General features: G+C 39.4%; 1 protein-coding gene across 3 annotated transcripts in view; it reads right to left on the bottom strand.

Annotated features, from left to right (window-relative positions):
* Positions 1-13,705, bottom strand: part of KIF1B (kinesin family member 1B) — a 98,644-nt gene that overhangs the window by 6,070 nt on the left and 78,869 nt on the right. For all 3 annotated transcript variants that reach the window (XM_075172457.1, XM_075172453.1, XM_075172455.1), the window contains 13 exons: positions 12,882-12,990; positions 12,164-12,230; positions 10,633-10,717; positions 10,269-10,374; positions 5,775-5,889; positions 5,083-5,216; positions 4,505-4,566; positions 3,644-3,789; positions 3,040-3,279; positions 2,565-2,636; positions 1,816-1,937; positions 885-1,034; positions 188-380 (listed from right to left, as the gene is read on the bottom strand). In XM_075172457.1, the coding sequence (XP_075028558.1) occupies positions 188-380; positions 885-1,034; positions 1,816-1,937; positions 2,565-2,636; positions 3,040-3,279; positions 3,644-3,789; positions 4,505-4,566; positions 5,083-5,216; positions 5,775-5,889; positions 10,269-10,374; positions 10,633-10,717; positions 12,164-12,230; positions 12,882-12,990 (1,601 nt within the window). The remainder of the gene's footprint in view (positions 1-187; positions 381-884; positions 1,035-1,815; positions 1,938-2,564; positions 2,637-3,039; positions 3,280-3,643; positions 3,790-4,504; positions 4,567-5,082; positions 5,217-5,774; positions 5,890-10,268; positions 10,375-10,632; positions 10,718-12,163; positions 12,231-12,881; positions 12,991-13,705) is intronic.

Raw genomic sequence — 13,705 nt, 5'->3', positions numbered from 1 at the left:
TCCAAAACATAAGAAACCCTGAACAAACTGGGAACTTTGTGGGCAGAATCATCAGATGCCAGACATTTCTCCAAGACACAGATGCATTTTCCTCAGACCAGAGATGACATACGAAATGGTATGGATGCACTACTTACCTGTAATGTTCCTGCTCTATGGGTAAATAAACAATAGCTCTCAGACTGACCTTTACCATTGCCTGTTGATCCTCACTGTATTCCACCTGAGCTGTGGATAAGTTTATGATTCCTCTTTCTACAGGATCTTTGTCACTGTTGTAAATAAAAACGTAGGGACGGCGAACCACCACAAAGTGCTTGGCCCAGGAGCTGGAGAGTGGCTCCTTGAAGTGGAGGTATCCTTTCTTTGAGACCACAGAGCTGGAAAAAAACAAACCAAAACAAACGCACAGATAAACAGGAATACATTTTCCCCTAAATAAGGCACCTACTGAGTATCCCTATTAACTGCAAAACACTGTAAAAGACACTTGGTCCTTAATACGTTTTGTCTGCAACAGTATTATGAAAGAGTTCTATAGCAAGCTGAATTCTGTCTTCGAGAACTACGCAAAAGTCTGACAGAAAGAAGGATCCACAAAGATCTCTACTTCAGTGAACTTCAGCCATGGTTTTGATGATAATAGACATTATATTTAAGTCACTGGAAATCCTGTTCATTAAGTAGATGCAGGGAATGAATGCTGCAGAGATCAAATATCAACACGACTCTCATCAATCCTCCCTCCGTCATACAGAAGTCTTCAGTTCTGCTATCACCTGTTTAATTTACCTTCCTCAAATAGAGCAAAGAAACTACAAATCTCAGAAAGCCCTTGTGACAGCTCTCAGGAAGCTATGATCACACTACAATAGAAAACTCACCCTGGCCTGATTTCCTCAATATCAGGAACGAGGTTTAGGAATTCATTCTTTCCAGCTCTGGCAAGATAGGAAGTTTCTACTGTAGGCATTAACTGGAACTGTTCCGCCTCATGACAGGGACTGGAGGCACGAGAATTTGCTTCTGGTGTCCTTTAAAAAAAAGCGGAGAAAGAAAAGTAAATCACAACAAACCAACTGAATGTGACAATGGAATTTAAAGTGCATCTACAGCCTAGCCTGTCTTACAAGTTTCATCCTCCAGTGCAGATTTTTTGTATGACATTGGGATCCTTTTGCACAATACCAAATAGCATTTCCCTTGAAATCTGTGGAATAAAACTTGTAGTAACTGCTAATGAGTTGTTTCCCCACTACTTCTCCCTCATTTCTCTTGCCAAACACAGTCACAACACAGACACATGTCTTACTATGGTTTGATGTAAAAGGTACTACTTTGTCAGCACTCCTCCTCTCAGGGATGTTAAACTGAGAATGTACAAATTACATGTCTTTCACTAAATAGTTATTCCCAATTTCATAAAAAATATCTTCTATAGTTACAGCTGAGAAAGACAAACAGACATTACTGGCCAAACTGGTTTATTCTGGGTTGTTGTTAGTAGATCTTTTTAACAGATCTCTGAAAAAAACTTGTGGACTCCACACATTGAAGATGCACTGGTCACTGGAATGACAAGCATCTGACTGTTCTTTCAGCACAAAGAAAAAAAAAATCACTTCAAAAGAACAAAACAGGCAAAAATAATTATGCAGAGTGATTGGAGAAGATAAGGCAAGGGAACTGTATAGAGAAATATCTGAAAGTAGGGAAAAGGAAGAAAGGGGGGGGAAGAAAAAAAATCAGAAAACATAAAGACAGATTTGTGAAGCACTGAGAAGTAATGTTTTTCTATTAATACCCTACACTTACTTCTGATCAATTGAATTGCATCTTGAATCCACCAGAGAAGGGCAGGTAGATGAAGGTGTGAGGGTAGCACTGCTGAAACTCGACACTGATGGGTCGCGCCCAATTGGAGAAATATCCGACAACTGTAAGGACAAATATAGGCAAAATATTACAGAGGAGGTTTTTTTGTAGCTATTGTTCAGTCCTGGCTAGGCATTCAGCACACGGAAGGCTCAGATAATAGAAAGGTATTTCTATTTCTATCAGCCAGATAGAAATCAATAGCCAGATTTTCACCCACAACCATCATAAACCCATCTGGGGGTGAAAATACAATGGCACTTCTGTAGACACAGCTTGTTATTAATATCCTACACTTCTGATTATTCAGACTCTGACTTCCTCAACAGAACATTAGACTATCCAGTTTGCAACTTGGTGTCCCCTGTGCCTACAGTCAGAATTTTTACAAGAGCCAATTTATCCTTTTACATAGGGAAAGTGTATGTAGGGAAAGATAGTAAGAGCACTTCCAGCCCAGCCTGCCAATAAACTAGAAGCTGTACTATAGTCCAAGTTCACACCATTTCTAATTCCTGCAATAGTCTTTGGAACCTGACGCTGAATAGCCAAATGCTTCCAACAGACTGAAAATAAAGAAAATCAATATGAAGTGTTTTGTCTCTTCATAGTATCAACAGATCCACAAACTACAAATACATTGCTATTGTACTACAAATATAGTGTATTGTATTGCATGAAATATTTACCTTACAATCACTGATGCTGTTGTACACCTGGTTAAATTCCCGATTGAAGGTGTGAGTAAGAAGCTGCAGACACTAAGGTGGGAGGAAAACAAACCACACACAGACGAGAATTTTACATTTAGATTTTCAGAGAAATTTGAACACAAGAGGCAATTTGCCAAGACATACTTGGCAGCTCATGAAAGAATAAACAAATTCTAAACAGCTGTGAAAAATCCCAGACGAGGGGAATAATCACTTCCCTTGCTAAAATTGAAACGTTTCATTTACAGAACTACTAATGAAGGGGAATGAGGTACAGCCATAGCACAAACCTAGCCACCAGCATTGGCTGGTAAGGATGGATGATTTCACTATAGAGCATATTAAAATGAAACTCACGCAATACTGGATATTCACCATGCTATGCGAGAAGCTCATAATTAATCTTTAATCATCATCAATTTAGAGCGATGATGCTTTTCTCATGTTATACCTTGGTGGCCAGCTCTTTCTCCCGATCCACCAGGCTCTCTATGTCTGCTGAGTCATAGCCACTGCTCTCACTGGGCGTCACAGCACTCTCAAATGTTGTAGTCGAAATTTGTGAGGAAATGCTGGTGGAGGTACTGAGGGTTCCACTGCTCAGACTGGGAGACAATGAGTCACTCAGGGACTTGGGGATGCTGTCACCAAGCTTTTCACGAAGCAGAAGGAAATGTCGGGTTTTTTCCACCTAGTAAGAAAAGAAATCAGTATCATCTGCTCGAGGGTGTTGCCTATTTTACAGGCACTGAATTCTTATGCATTCTTTTAAGATTCATACCAGTAAACATTCTCCCCACGGAGGGGAGTTTATAATGGCACTAGAAGTTGAATCTGCCTTTATTGAATACACTGAGATTCTGAGCTGAAGATTCTACTCAGCAGCAGCCACACACTTTCTATCTTCTCTGTCAGAGAATTTATTTAAATCTTGAATTTGAGTACAAACTCCCATTTAGGAGTTCAGCTCAGAAGGTCTCTCAGTGGGTAGACTAAAGGCAAATTCAAAGGTACAGTTGTGCTTTTTCTTTCACTTCCCCTACCTCTTTACTCACCTCATGCAGCAGCTCCAGTTTCTCCAATTCCCATTGATGCTCTAGAATGAGGCTGTCACCCCTGGGCCTCCAACCTGCCAGGTTCTCTTCTCCTCGCACATATGCCACAGATGTATCCAGGACTTTCCTCCTCCTCCTCTGCATTCCTGAGCAGTAAAAAACAACAAAAGACATGTTAAAAACATAGCCAGAGGAATGCCATTAAGAAACACTTATCAATTAGCAATCTGCAAAGAACCAACACTTCTGCTGTTTGGCTGGAAATATCCAAGGCAATGATTTCATTAACAGCAATCACACATCCCAAAGAGATTTGATCTAGTCCAGCTTTCTTCACTCTGATATTTTCTATTGACCACGATATAATGCAAACTCCTGTTCAGTCTACTTCAACACAAGAACTTCAATTGCTAGGTCTTAGAGGAAAAATATACTGCTACTACATGAACTACATTCCTTCCAAGTTATCAAGCTTGCATCAGGTATCAGCAATATCTTCAAAAGACCAAGAGAAAACTCTAAAACTCTACTGCTGCACGTCTCAACAGTGTTAGTTATAAGCCACGTATCATGCCCCCTAAGTCTATGATCTGGGTACATGCCCAGTTTCTTGATATACCCATGTCAGAAAATGTAAAGTTTGGTGAACCAAGGATTCACTGAAATGGTGAACACAGACTCAAGTCAAAAAGTAAAAGCCTGCATAAGTTTTTTATGGAATAGCAATGTTCCACTACTCCTATGAAACGCAGGAACTGCTTCCCATTAGGACAGAAGTGTTTACTCCGTCCTGCCTATGAAATTTTCTGTAATATTTCAGTTTACGGCATTTTATTGCTTGAACACCTGGTCACTGCTTACCTGGACTTCCTGTGTCTGCCATTTTGCATAAACTTAGTTCATAGATCCCAGTTACTCGATTGCTGTTCACAAGAAACCAGAGGGGGGAAAAAAAAAAACAAAACACTATTAACTTCAGAAATAAAGTGCACTAGCTTTAGTTAAGTGGTCCCCAAATTAGGAGTTTAGGTATAGCTGTTAATTAGAACCACATCTGAATTCTAATCTTGAGATAAAATAGCCAGGACAGACAGCAAGATCTCTAAAAATGGCATTTCCCCCATGTTCCTCCCCACCCCTCATTAGATTCAGAGTGCAGCTGCTGCAGTAAATTCCAGGTCAGGATCAGGGTCATCTATGCGCAAGCTTGAAAAATGGATCTCTCTTCCCAACTGTTCAGTCAGAAGGCTGGAAAAGGGGTCAGTAAAGAGAGAAGCCGTCAGAGTTTCACGGAAATAAATGCAAGAATGAATGTTCAAAAGCAGACTGGAGCACTATAAGTAGGTAGACTTTACGGAAGAAATAAAGAAAACTAAGCTTAAGAGAAGAGGCATGTGCTGACATAAAACATCGATACAAAAATTGGTAACTGAACTTACGAATCTGGACATTTGGAGTAGCCACTGCCAAAGAGATTGCGTAGTGATCGTGGTGGAGAGATCTTGGCATCTCGTGAGTAAAAGACCATACAAACATCCTTTGTTATAACGGCAGGCTGGATGCAGTGGTCAAGCTAAGAGTAAAAACAGTAATGAATTAGTGGCTGCAGACAACTATGCCAAGTTATACCACTTCCCTCTTTTAGTGGGACAGCTTTTTAAAATTCTTTCTTGTTTGGGTCTTTGGTGAAGGGTTTTCGTATGTGTTTCTGTGAAAGAGAACTGTCAAATTTCTTGATGCATCTTGTGGATGAAATAATTGTACTACACAAAACAACAGTGTCTTGCACGCAAAGCCAAGAGCTAGGCCAGTGTTTGTAACACTAATAGTAGCAACGTTCACTGATTTCAATGGATTTTCAGATAAAAAAATAGATAAAATGAGGCACAGAAAGGTACGGAGATCACCTTTTTCACTTCACGTTTGTTGCGAGGCAGTAATACCTTGAAATCAAGATGTTAACCGTGAATAATTTTTCCACCCTTTTCTCAGAAAATTAATAAAGACTTTCACTGGCTTCAGAATTCAAAATCACATAGTCCAGCAAATATTTATCTCGGGTACACACTGTCTGCTGTCTCAAATACTTGTATTTGAATCACAAGCAAAAAGGAAGGCACAGGTCTCTAACCTCAAGGTAAGCAGAAAGGGTCATATATATCTTCTCTCCATATGGTGTCACTCGATTGAGGAGAAGGGAGTTATGCAAGGAGCTATCCCAAACTGCTTCAAACCGATAGAAAGTCCTGGAAAAAAGTACAGTAAAAGCTCAATAGTAAGAGTTCCTCTGCATCTCTCTCATTGGTAAAGCATCTCCTCCTTGACATCGTCCGCTATAACTGTTATTGATCTCAGTGGTTTAGATAACAAATACTTGAAGCAGAGACCTTCTCTTCTTTCCCAAGATTACCTACTTCTACCTCAAACAGTGTGGCATAAGACACCATTGCCTGTTATGAAAAAGACTCATCTAAAAGAGAAAAGAGGGAATACAGAAGAGAACAAAAGCTGTCACAACACTACGGGAAGTCAGCACTAAAGAACAGTGTTTCTAAACAGACAGAATTCCTCTCTATTGCTTCAGGTGCTATTCAGCCCAGCTTCCCAAAGTACACGGGAAGATTCTTTTTTATAAGCAACACTCATTCTATACCATATTTTAGGACTAACATATAGCAAAGAAGAGATCCCTCTAATACTTTGTCATATAAAACTAGCAGCTTCTGATAGCAAATCAGAATGATTGATAGGTAGGGAAAAGTCCTATATTCAAGTGATAAAGGTTTCTTTCTATGTCCCTACTAGCTTCAAGTAAAAACTTGCAGATCTAACACAAACTTTTGTAAGAAGTTTCTTCAATTTGATACACGGAAAGAAAGGAGCTGAAGGCTCCCACAGTTCTACCCCAATCAGGAAAGTTCATCTATTCAAGTAAAAAGTGAGAGACAGCATCATACACAGGACAGCTAAATCATCAGGTCTAGAGTCACCATTCCACTCTCTTCTCTCTAACAGGGGCCGAGGGAAATGAGCTTTCTCCTTTCTCACAGGTAGAGACTGATTTCACATAGGTTCCTTTGGAAAGAAGTCCTATACCCTTATTCAGACATACAGCACGCTTTCTATTTTTCTACACGGGCAACAGAAAAAAAAAAATTAATTCTTCATCACCTCCATATAATTTCCCTCTCAAATCCCCTTCCCGTTGAGGTTTTCCATGCCATTTCAAGTCCAAATGATGTGGTACTAGAAGCAAGAAAGTGCTTCATATATATTTTTTTAAAAAACAACTTACATCTCTAAAGAGCTTCTGTACTAATGCCCAAGGCCAACTCAGAAAAATAGAAAATGAAACGAAAGACAAATGACAAAAAGCAGGGTGGGGCTGGAAGGAAGAAATAATGAAAAACAAACCAAAACTAAACAAAAAGAAACATGAAACAGCCTAAGAGCAGATGTATCATAAGCAGAGAGTTCTGATCTCAAACAGAGTTCCCAAGAATCCCATTTTCCTGATACCAACGACACAATTCCGAGCTAATACATTGAGACACCATGAACTGTGCAGTCAAGTTATATAATTTGAGAATATTGCTAAATACTGTTTCCATTTGAAGTAGCATACTTAAGAAATTACTTCTAAATGTCTTGCTTCTATTAAAAATGCTACAGAGAAACATATTCTAAAGGCTAAGTAACTGGTAACTTTAAAAGCACTGTAATGTAATAATCCTTACTTGAGTTAGGTTAGGCAAACAACACAGGTTGTCCTCTAACTCTTTACAAATCTGTGTTAAGTCCCTATGTTTTAATCTTTCATCATGTCTTAGTTATGAGAGCAATTTTTAAAACTTTTAGCAAGCTCCAGATCTACTATCTGGGTGGAAGAAAAAGTAGTAAAACCTGGTTCTCCACAGATGGGAAAGCCAGCGTGCCTAGCCCCTGAATCAGCTCTGCACCATTTGCCAAACATGACTTCTCATCATGAAGAGAGAACACAGGTGTAAATGTTCATCAGTGCAGAACTAAATGCCCCTCTTTCGCAAAATGATGGTTTTTGGATGAACACCAAGTTGAAGTCAAACATAGCTTCGAGGCAGTTACTCTACTGATTTTGTCTAGCCAGGAAGTTAAATATACACAGTCTTGCCTGTCCAAACCAGAACTTGCTAGAATAGTTATAGAGGGTGACAAAAAACAGAAGTGAGCAAACTTCTTTCAGCATAGCCAACAGTGCAAGGAGGAAAATGGAGCACAGAACAAGCAAAGCACGGAAAACAGGAGAAACAGGTTAAAGGCACCAATGTATAGTTAGAACTGATTTTTAAGTGGATTTCAGCATTAGTGAAAGGTGGTGAATTGAGAGGATTGAAGACTTAAGTCTTCTCTTTTTCAAAGAGGCAGAACACAGAAAGCAGAGTGCAAATTGTCCCAGATTGTGCAGCCAGCGTGCTTGGCTGTGATCCAATCTGGAAGGTGAAAGAGGAATCCAGTCTGAGCAGCTACTACACGTCTCGCTTCTCTGCCAACTGGTAAACTAAGAAGTAGCAACCACATGGTTAAATTTCAGATGCAAATCCAACCTAAGAACAGAGGCTGAATGCCAGTCACATGGCAGCCACTGCTTTTTGTTCAGTGCAATTCTGAGCTGGAATTTCAAGTAACCTAATCATTCAGTCCTTGACTTGGTACTTCAAACATGGCAAGCATTACAGAGTCAGAGACAGTAAGAAATTCCAAGTTTAGTTCTTTGATACAGAACAAAAAGAAAATAGCAAGGACTACAAACAGGGACTACATTCTGATGGCATATTTTGAGAAACAGAAAGGCTGAACAAAGGAAGCTATCTCTTACATGTGAAGAAAAGTTTACCTTCACAAGTCCCCCGCTGAACTGTACCTGAATAAACCCCTGACACAAAGGAGGAGGAGGTATACTACTTCTGGAAGAACTAAGAGGCGTGCTAACAGAATTCACTAGAAGCTAAAAGGGAAGTGGCAGCAATACAAATGGGACATAAAGCATTCTATTTTCAAGAATCTTTATGTACAAAGGAAGCAAACAAAAAATACCTAGGCATATCCTTATCAAGAAAGAGCCTGTAAAAACATAGAAAGAGCTTCAGTTAGTGCAGCCAAAAGCAGAACAGAAAAGCAACAGCTGAGAGGAACAGAACAAGTGGACTTAAAAAAAAAAAACAACAAAAAAACCACAAACCCAAAAGCGAACAAAAAACACACCACACCAACCAGAAAACAAGTCTGCAGACAATGAGCAAACATAAGACATCCCTTACCAGGGTTTCAATCCCACTCCACCACCCTGCCATGCACTCATCCCACAACTTAAACCTTGGCATTTTGGTAAGAGATGGTCAACAGCTTCATTTCACTCACACTCATCCTTCATCCAAGTGGCTCACCTAATAGAAAACTACACAGCTATATAGGAATTTCTTTAAATTGCTAGAGAACAGAAAGTATAGGGCTTTCCAACTGCAAATCCAATAGTATCAGACCGGAAACTAGCAACAGTCCCCTTACATTCCAGTTATACTGATCCATTAATTCAAATACACTGAAAGTAAAATACCCACTTCTCAGAGGGAGGCAAAGAACAACTGCTAAAAAAACCTGTCACTGCGTGCATTTACAGACACTAGGTGGCAGGAGGACATTCAGTTGGTAGGAGCAGCGTCCTGAATCCACCTTTAATATCACAGCAGTATTTCAAAGTCCAAGCCTCTCGTGGAGAAAGCAGCAGCCATTTCAGCACCTACAAGGATACTGCCTCCAGCATTCAGCAGCTGCAGCAGAGATGGGCTCCAAAACAACCCCCTGCCCTCCGGAAACACTCAGAGTTAAATTTCAGAGATATTCCTGCTTTGCACCAGCTAAACAGAGCCACGGAGTGGTCAAGTGACTTGGCTGATGTCAGAGTAGGGAGAGGCTGTGCCGGCAATGCAGCATTCTGCTTCACTGCCCTTTGTTACAGACACTGAAGCAAAACAATGTGAGTCTGACTGATCTTTACAGCAATCCACCCTAATGAGGAGACACGCGGCCAGAAACCTCTCAGACCGGGGCCCTGCTGTTGCCCAAATGACTACAGTTATATGGAACAGACACCTCCTTATTAAAACTGGAGTCAATTTGTGATAAGTCTGTATAAATCCACAAATTATGAAGTTTAATTTACAAAGCATGGCTCTTGCTTAAATTGACACATGCTTGTTCCAGGAAAAATAGTTATGAACACATCCATAAATACATCCCCCGAGATTGCTTCAATGCTATATTCTAGCAACAAACCTTGACATCAGTTTAAAAGTTCTGGGTTAAATTCTGAGACTCCCTTAAGCTGTTCCTTTCCATCCTCTCTTTATGGTGCTTACAAATGGAAAGTAATTCAAATGCATTATCAAGAAATCCTCCATGCAGACCAATGGACTTCAGCTTTAGCAAGAATTTATGGTAATGCTCATTCTCTATCTGTATGCCCTCTGCCCATGGAATTCTACATTTAATAACTATCAACATTCCCAATTTTCCAAATATCCTGCCAATACCTCAGAGGTCAAAAGAATATTACATTCCTGCTAGAGTGCTCACTCTATTCACTTACCTATTAGAGCTGTGAGAGGACTTCAGGTATTTTGCAGAGATAATATTCAGAGACAGAATAGCATCCACAGCAGCTTCATCTACCTCTGCTTTACTTCTTATACGTCCTGAAAAAGGTAGGAGAGGGAATCAATTAAAACTAAATCTGAAACACAGAAGGAATTTGTTTTCCCAAATATCATTTCAGACTATGTGATTAACAAGCAGCTGAGAGTGGAAGTTGCAAAACTTCAGTTTTTCCTCTGGATCTTTTTCAAAATCCTCCTCTCACAGCCAATACTCAAAGATGACAGACTGATACAAAAAGAAATTACCATTAGTACTTTTTCTTCATTACATAGCAACATGCAAAACAATACACTCACCAACAACCAGCTCTCGTACATCTTTCCAGTGCAACTCACTGCCCTTCTCATGGATAATGGTGACTGTGATTCTACGCTGTATTCCCTGGTTCAAAAACAAAACACTGGTGAAGTATACACACACACTCACAAACAGCATCTGTTTTGCACTTGTACTACAAAAATGAAACAAGTAAGATCATTTAAATTAGTCTGTAACTGTGAACAAACACCTATGTGTTTCAGGGCCCTAAAATTAATGTAGGAGGAACATTATATTCTCATATGTAACAGAAATTACGCTTCTCCCTCCTTACTCCACAAAGGCAGAGGGTTTTAACCTAAAATAGTCCTGAAATTGTTACTATGCTCTCAAAGAAGGTACATACGGTCCCTGGGATATATCAGAGTTGACCACAAAAACAAGCAAATACTTGGGTAATGTGTGCTTATATACTTATCTGTTATATTAAAGTGTATCTACCAAAAGAAAAAGTGTGTTTACTAAAAGAAGTTACTGGAAAATAGCAACTACTCATGCAGATATTCTCCTCCTTTGTTACATGTATCTGCTACAAGTCAAAATGTAATAAAACCCTGTAATAGCTGGGAAGAAAGTAAAATTGTAGAATAACAATAAATACCACATCTGAAAAAGGAAAATTCCCCAGGTGTTGGTTTCAACAGATTCCACTCTTCTAAATGAAGATGACAACTATCCAGGGAGAAGGTGCTTTGTATGTAACTGTTTCAAAAGACGCTGAAAGATGTTTGCCTATATTGTGGATTTGGCAATGGAATTACAGAGGCTAGAATTACTGTGGTTTGAACTGGAAGTAACTGATAAGAACACTAGTAAATCCAGAACTGAGTAACATTTTTATTATTTTTTTAAGGAAATTATTGGAATATGACCATTATTCCTAAGCTGTAAGAACTATTCCTATCATTTTAAGAAAGAGAGGAAATGCAAGTCACAGGTAAACTCTGTGAAAAGAAACTGAGAATTTGAGAGTAGAAAAAACATAACATAAACCTATAAACAATATTTAACGAGGATTATCTTTAGAATCTAGCTAAAGACAAATTATTATTAAGGATTATTACATTAGCGTTTGTGATTAACTACAGGCATTTAAAATGCACTGAGACATGGTCATTGTGTAGATCTGTCTTATAGCCACATGCAGTGAGAAAGAACCAATGAAAGTTGAGTCCACGTGATCCTTCTGTGTCCTTGGTAGAGATGTTAGAGAGCACCGAAGGCACAAATCTGGTCCCAAAGGTTCCTGCTTTTTAAAAGGCTTTCATCTTTCATGATTGGGATGCACACTGATAAGCAAAGGAAGCAGCAATATACTAGGGGCCAAACATATTCTCCTCATAGCCCGAAGCTAACAGACTAAGTACAGACTGAAAGATGACTGACCCTACAGCTATCATTAGACAGCTGTGTGGGAAAGGAGAAGACATGAAAGATGCAAAACCCAGTCATTAGCATTTTAACCCCCCCACAGAGATGAAACTTGCTGTTCTACATCTTCATTAGTACCTGGTGAAGCAGGAACGTCCCCTGACAGGGCAGGCCTCCAGTGTGGTCCACAATAGCAGGAATATACCTGTGTGAGACGGGGAAATCAACAGGCAGGAAAGATATACTAGCACAGCAACTTTACTCTGTATTCTGCTGCCAAGTTACCTCTCCGTATAATATCTGAAGAAGTTAGAGTGTTTCTACTGACTCTCAGACTGGACTCTATTGGACCACAGTACCAGTGAAATATAGAAGTATTATACACTTCCAGTACTTCTGGAAAATTCCGTGGAACTCACTTCTCAATGTAATCCCTGAAGACCTGTCAGGCAAAAACCTTTTCTGTAGCAGAGGTGAACATAAAATAGGGCCTTCTAGATGACTTCTGGAGCATAAAGTCTCTAGTGACCCAAAGAATCTAAACTCATGGCCTACATACAATAAGTTTTCCCAGCACCAGTTCAGCTGGGTGCATGGACTTTCAAAGTGGAAAGATTACTTCAAGTGTGAAAGAATGTCATTCTGTCTCTTCAGTCCTTTCCAACGGGGACAACAAATGCCAGCAGAATTTACACCCAATCACTACAAACCAGCCAGACACCAGGCTGACATAAGCCAGGCCACTGCCCAATAACGACTGCTGAACATCAACCTTGTCTGAACAGAGCAAAGGGTAAAAGATCAAACTCCCATAAACCACTGTTTTTGAAACATGAAAGATTAATACAGGACTTACTCCCCTGTTGGCTCCAATTCGCTGATCTCAAACCACACAAGGAGGTCATATTTGCTCACACTCTGGCCCAAGCTGGGTTTGCTCATAGTATTTAGCTTTGTAGCTGGCACTTAAAGAAAAAAAAAAAAAGATAAAAAAAAAAAAGAACGGTTTACAAAGACTGAACAAGTAAAGCTTACCCTAGGGCTCACAGAAACATGTCATTTCAGTGATCCTATGTATTCTATGTACATATGCAGACCACACCTTTTTCCATGAAAATGATGTTGCTTACAGCAATCATCATTTCTCAAAGTGTTGTTTTTTAAATCCAAGTTACTAGATTAAAAAAAGTTAAATAATGAACAAAACTGTATCCAAAAAGCTTACAAAAATATGCAGTCTCTCTAGATCCACAGAAGAAGTTTCCTCAAATGTTCATCAGTTACTTTATGGGTTAACAGTTTGTGATTTAGAATTGCTTAGGTCTGTTCATCTACAACATTACTCACCCATAAAGTACATTTCCCCTTCCTCATACAAGGAAAAAAAAAAAATCAAGACCCTAAAACTTCAGTCTTCACTTCTTCATGTTACAAATTGCTGGTCTCCTGTACCAGTTTAGATAAGAGAACGTGTATGTAAAAAGGCTGCACAAGACTTATTCCAGAGCCATATCCCTGCCAAAGTATGCTTCTACGCTCTTTATGTTTTGGTATTAGTGATTGATTACTACTGGCCAGATCCCTTCTAATTCCTTCCATACAAATGTAGGGATAAACCATGTTAAAAAAATAGTGGAATAACTGAAATCCTAGAAATAACTTGATATTCCTTCATGCATA

The sequence above is a fragment of the Calonectris borealis genome, chromosome 23 (genome assembly GCF_964195595.1).
Source record: "Calonectris borealis chromosome 23, bCalBor7.hap1.2, whole genome shotgun sequence".
NCBI lineage: Eukaryota > Metazoa > Chordata > Aves > Procellariiformes > Procellariidae > Calonectris > Calonectris borealis.
This window is presented reverse-complemented; position numbering and strand designations above follow the sequence as displayed.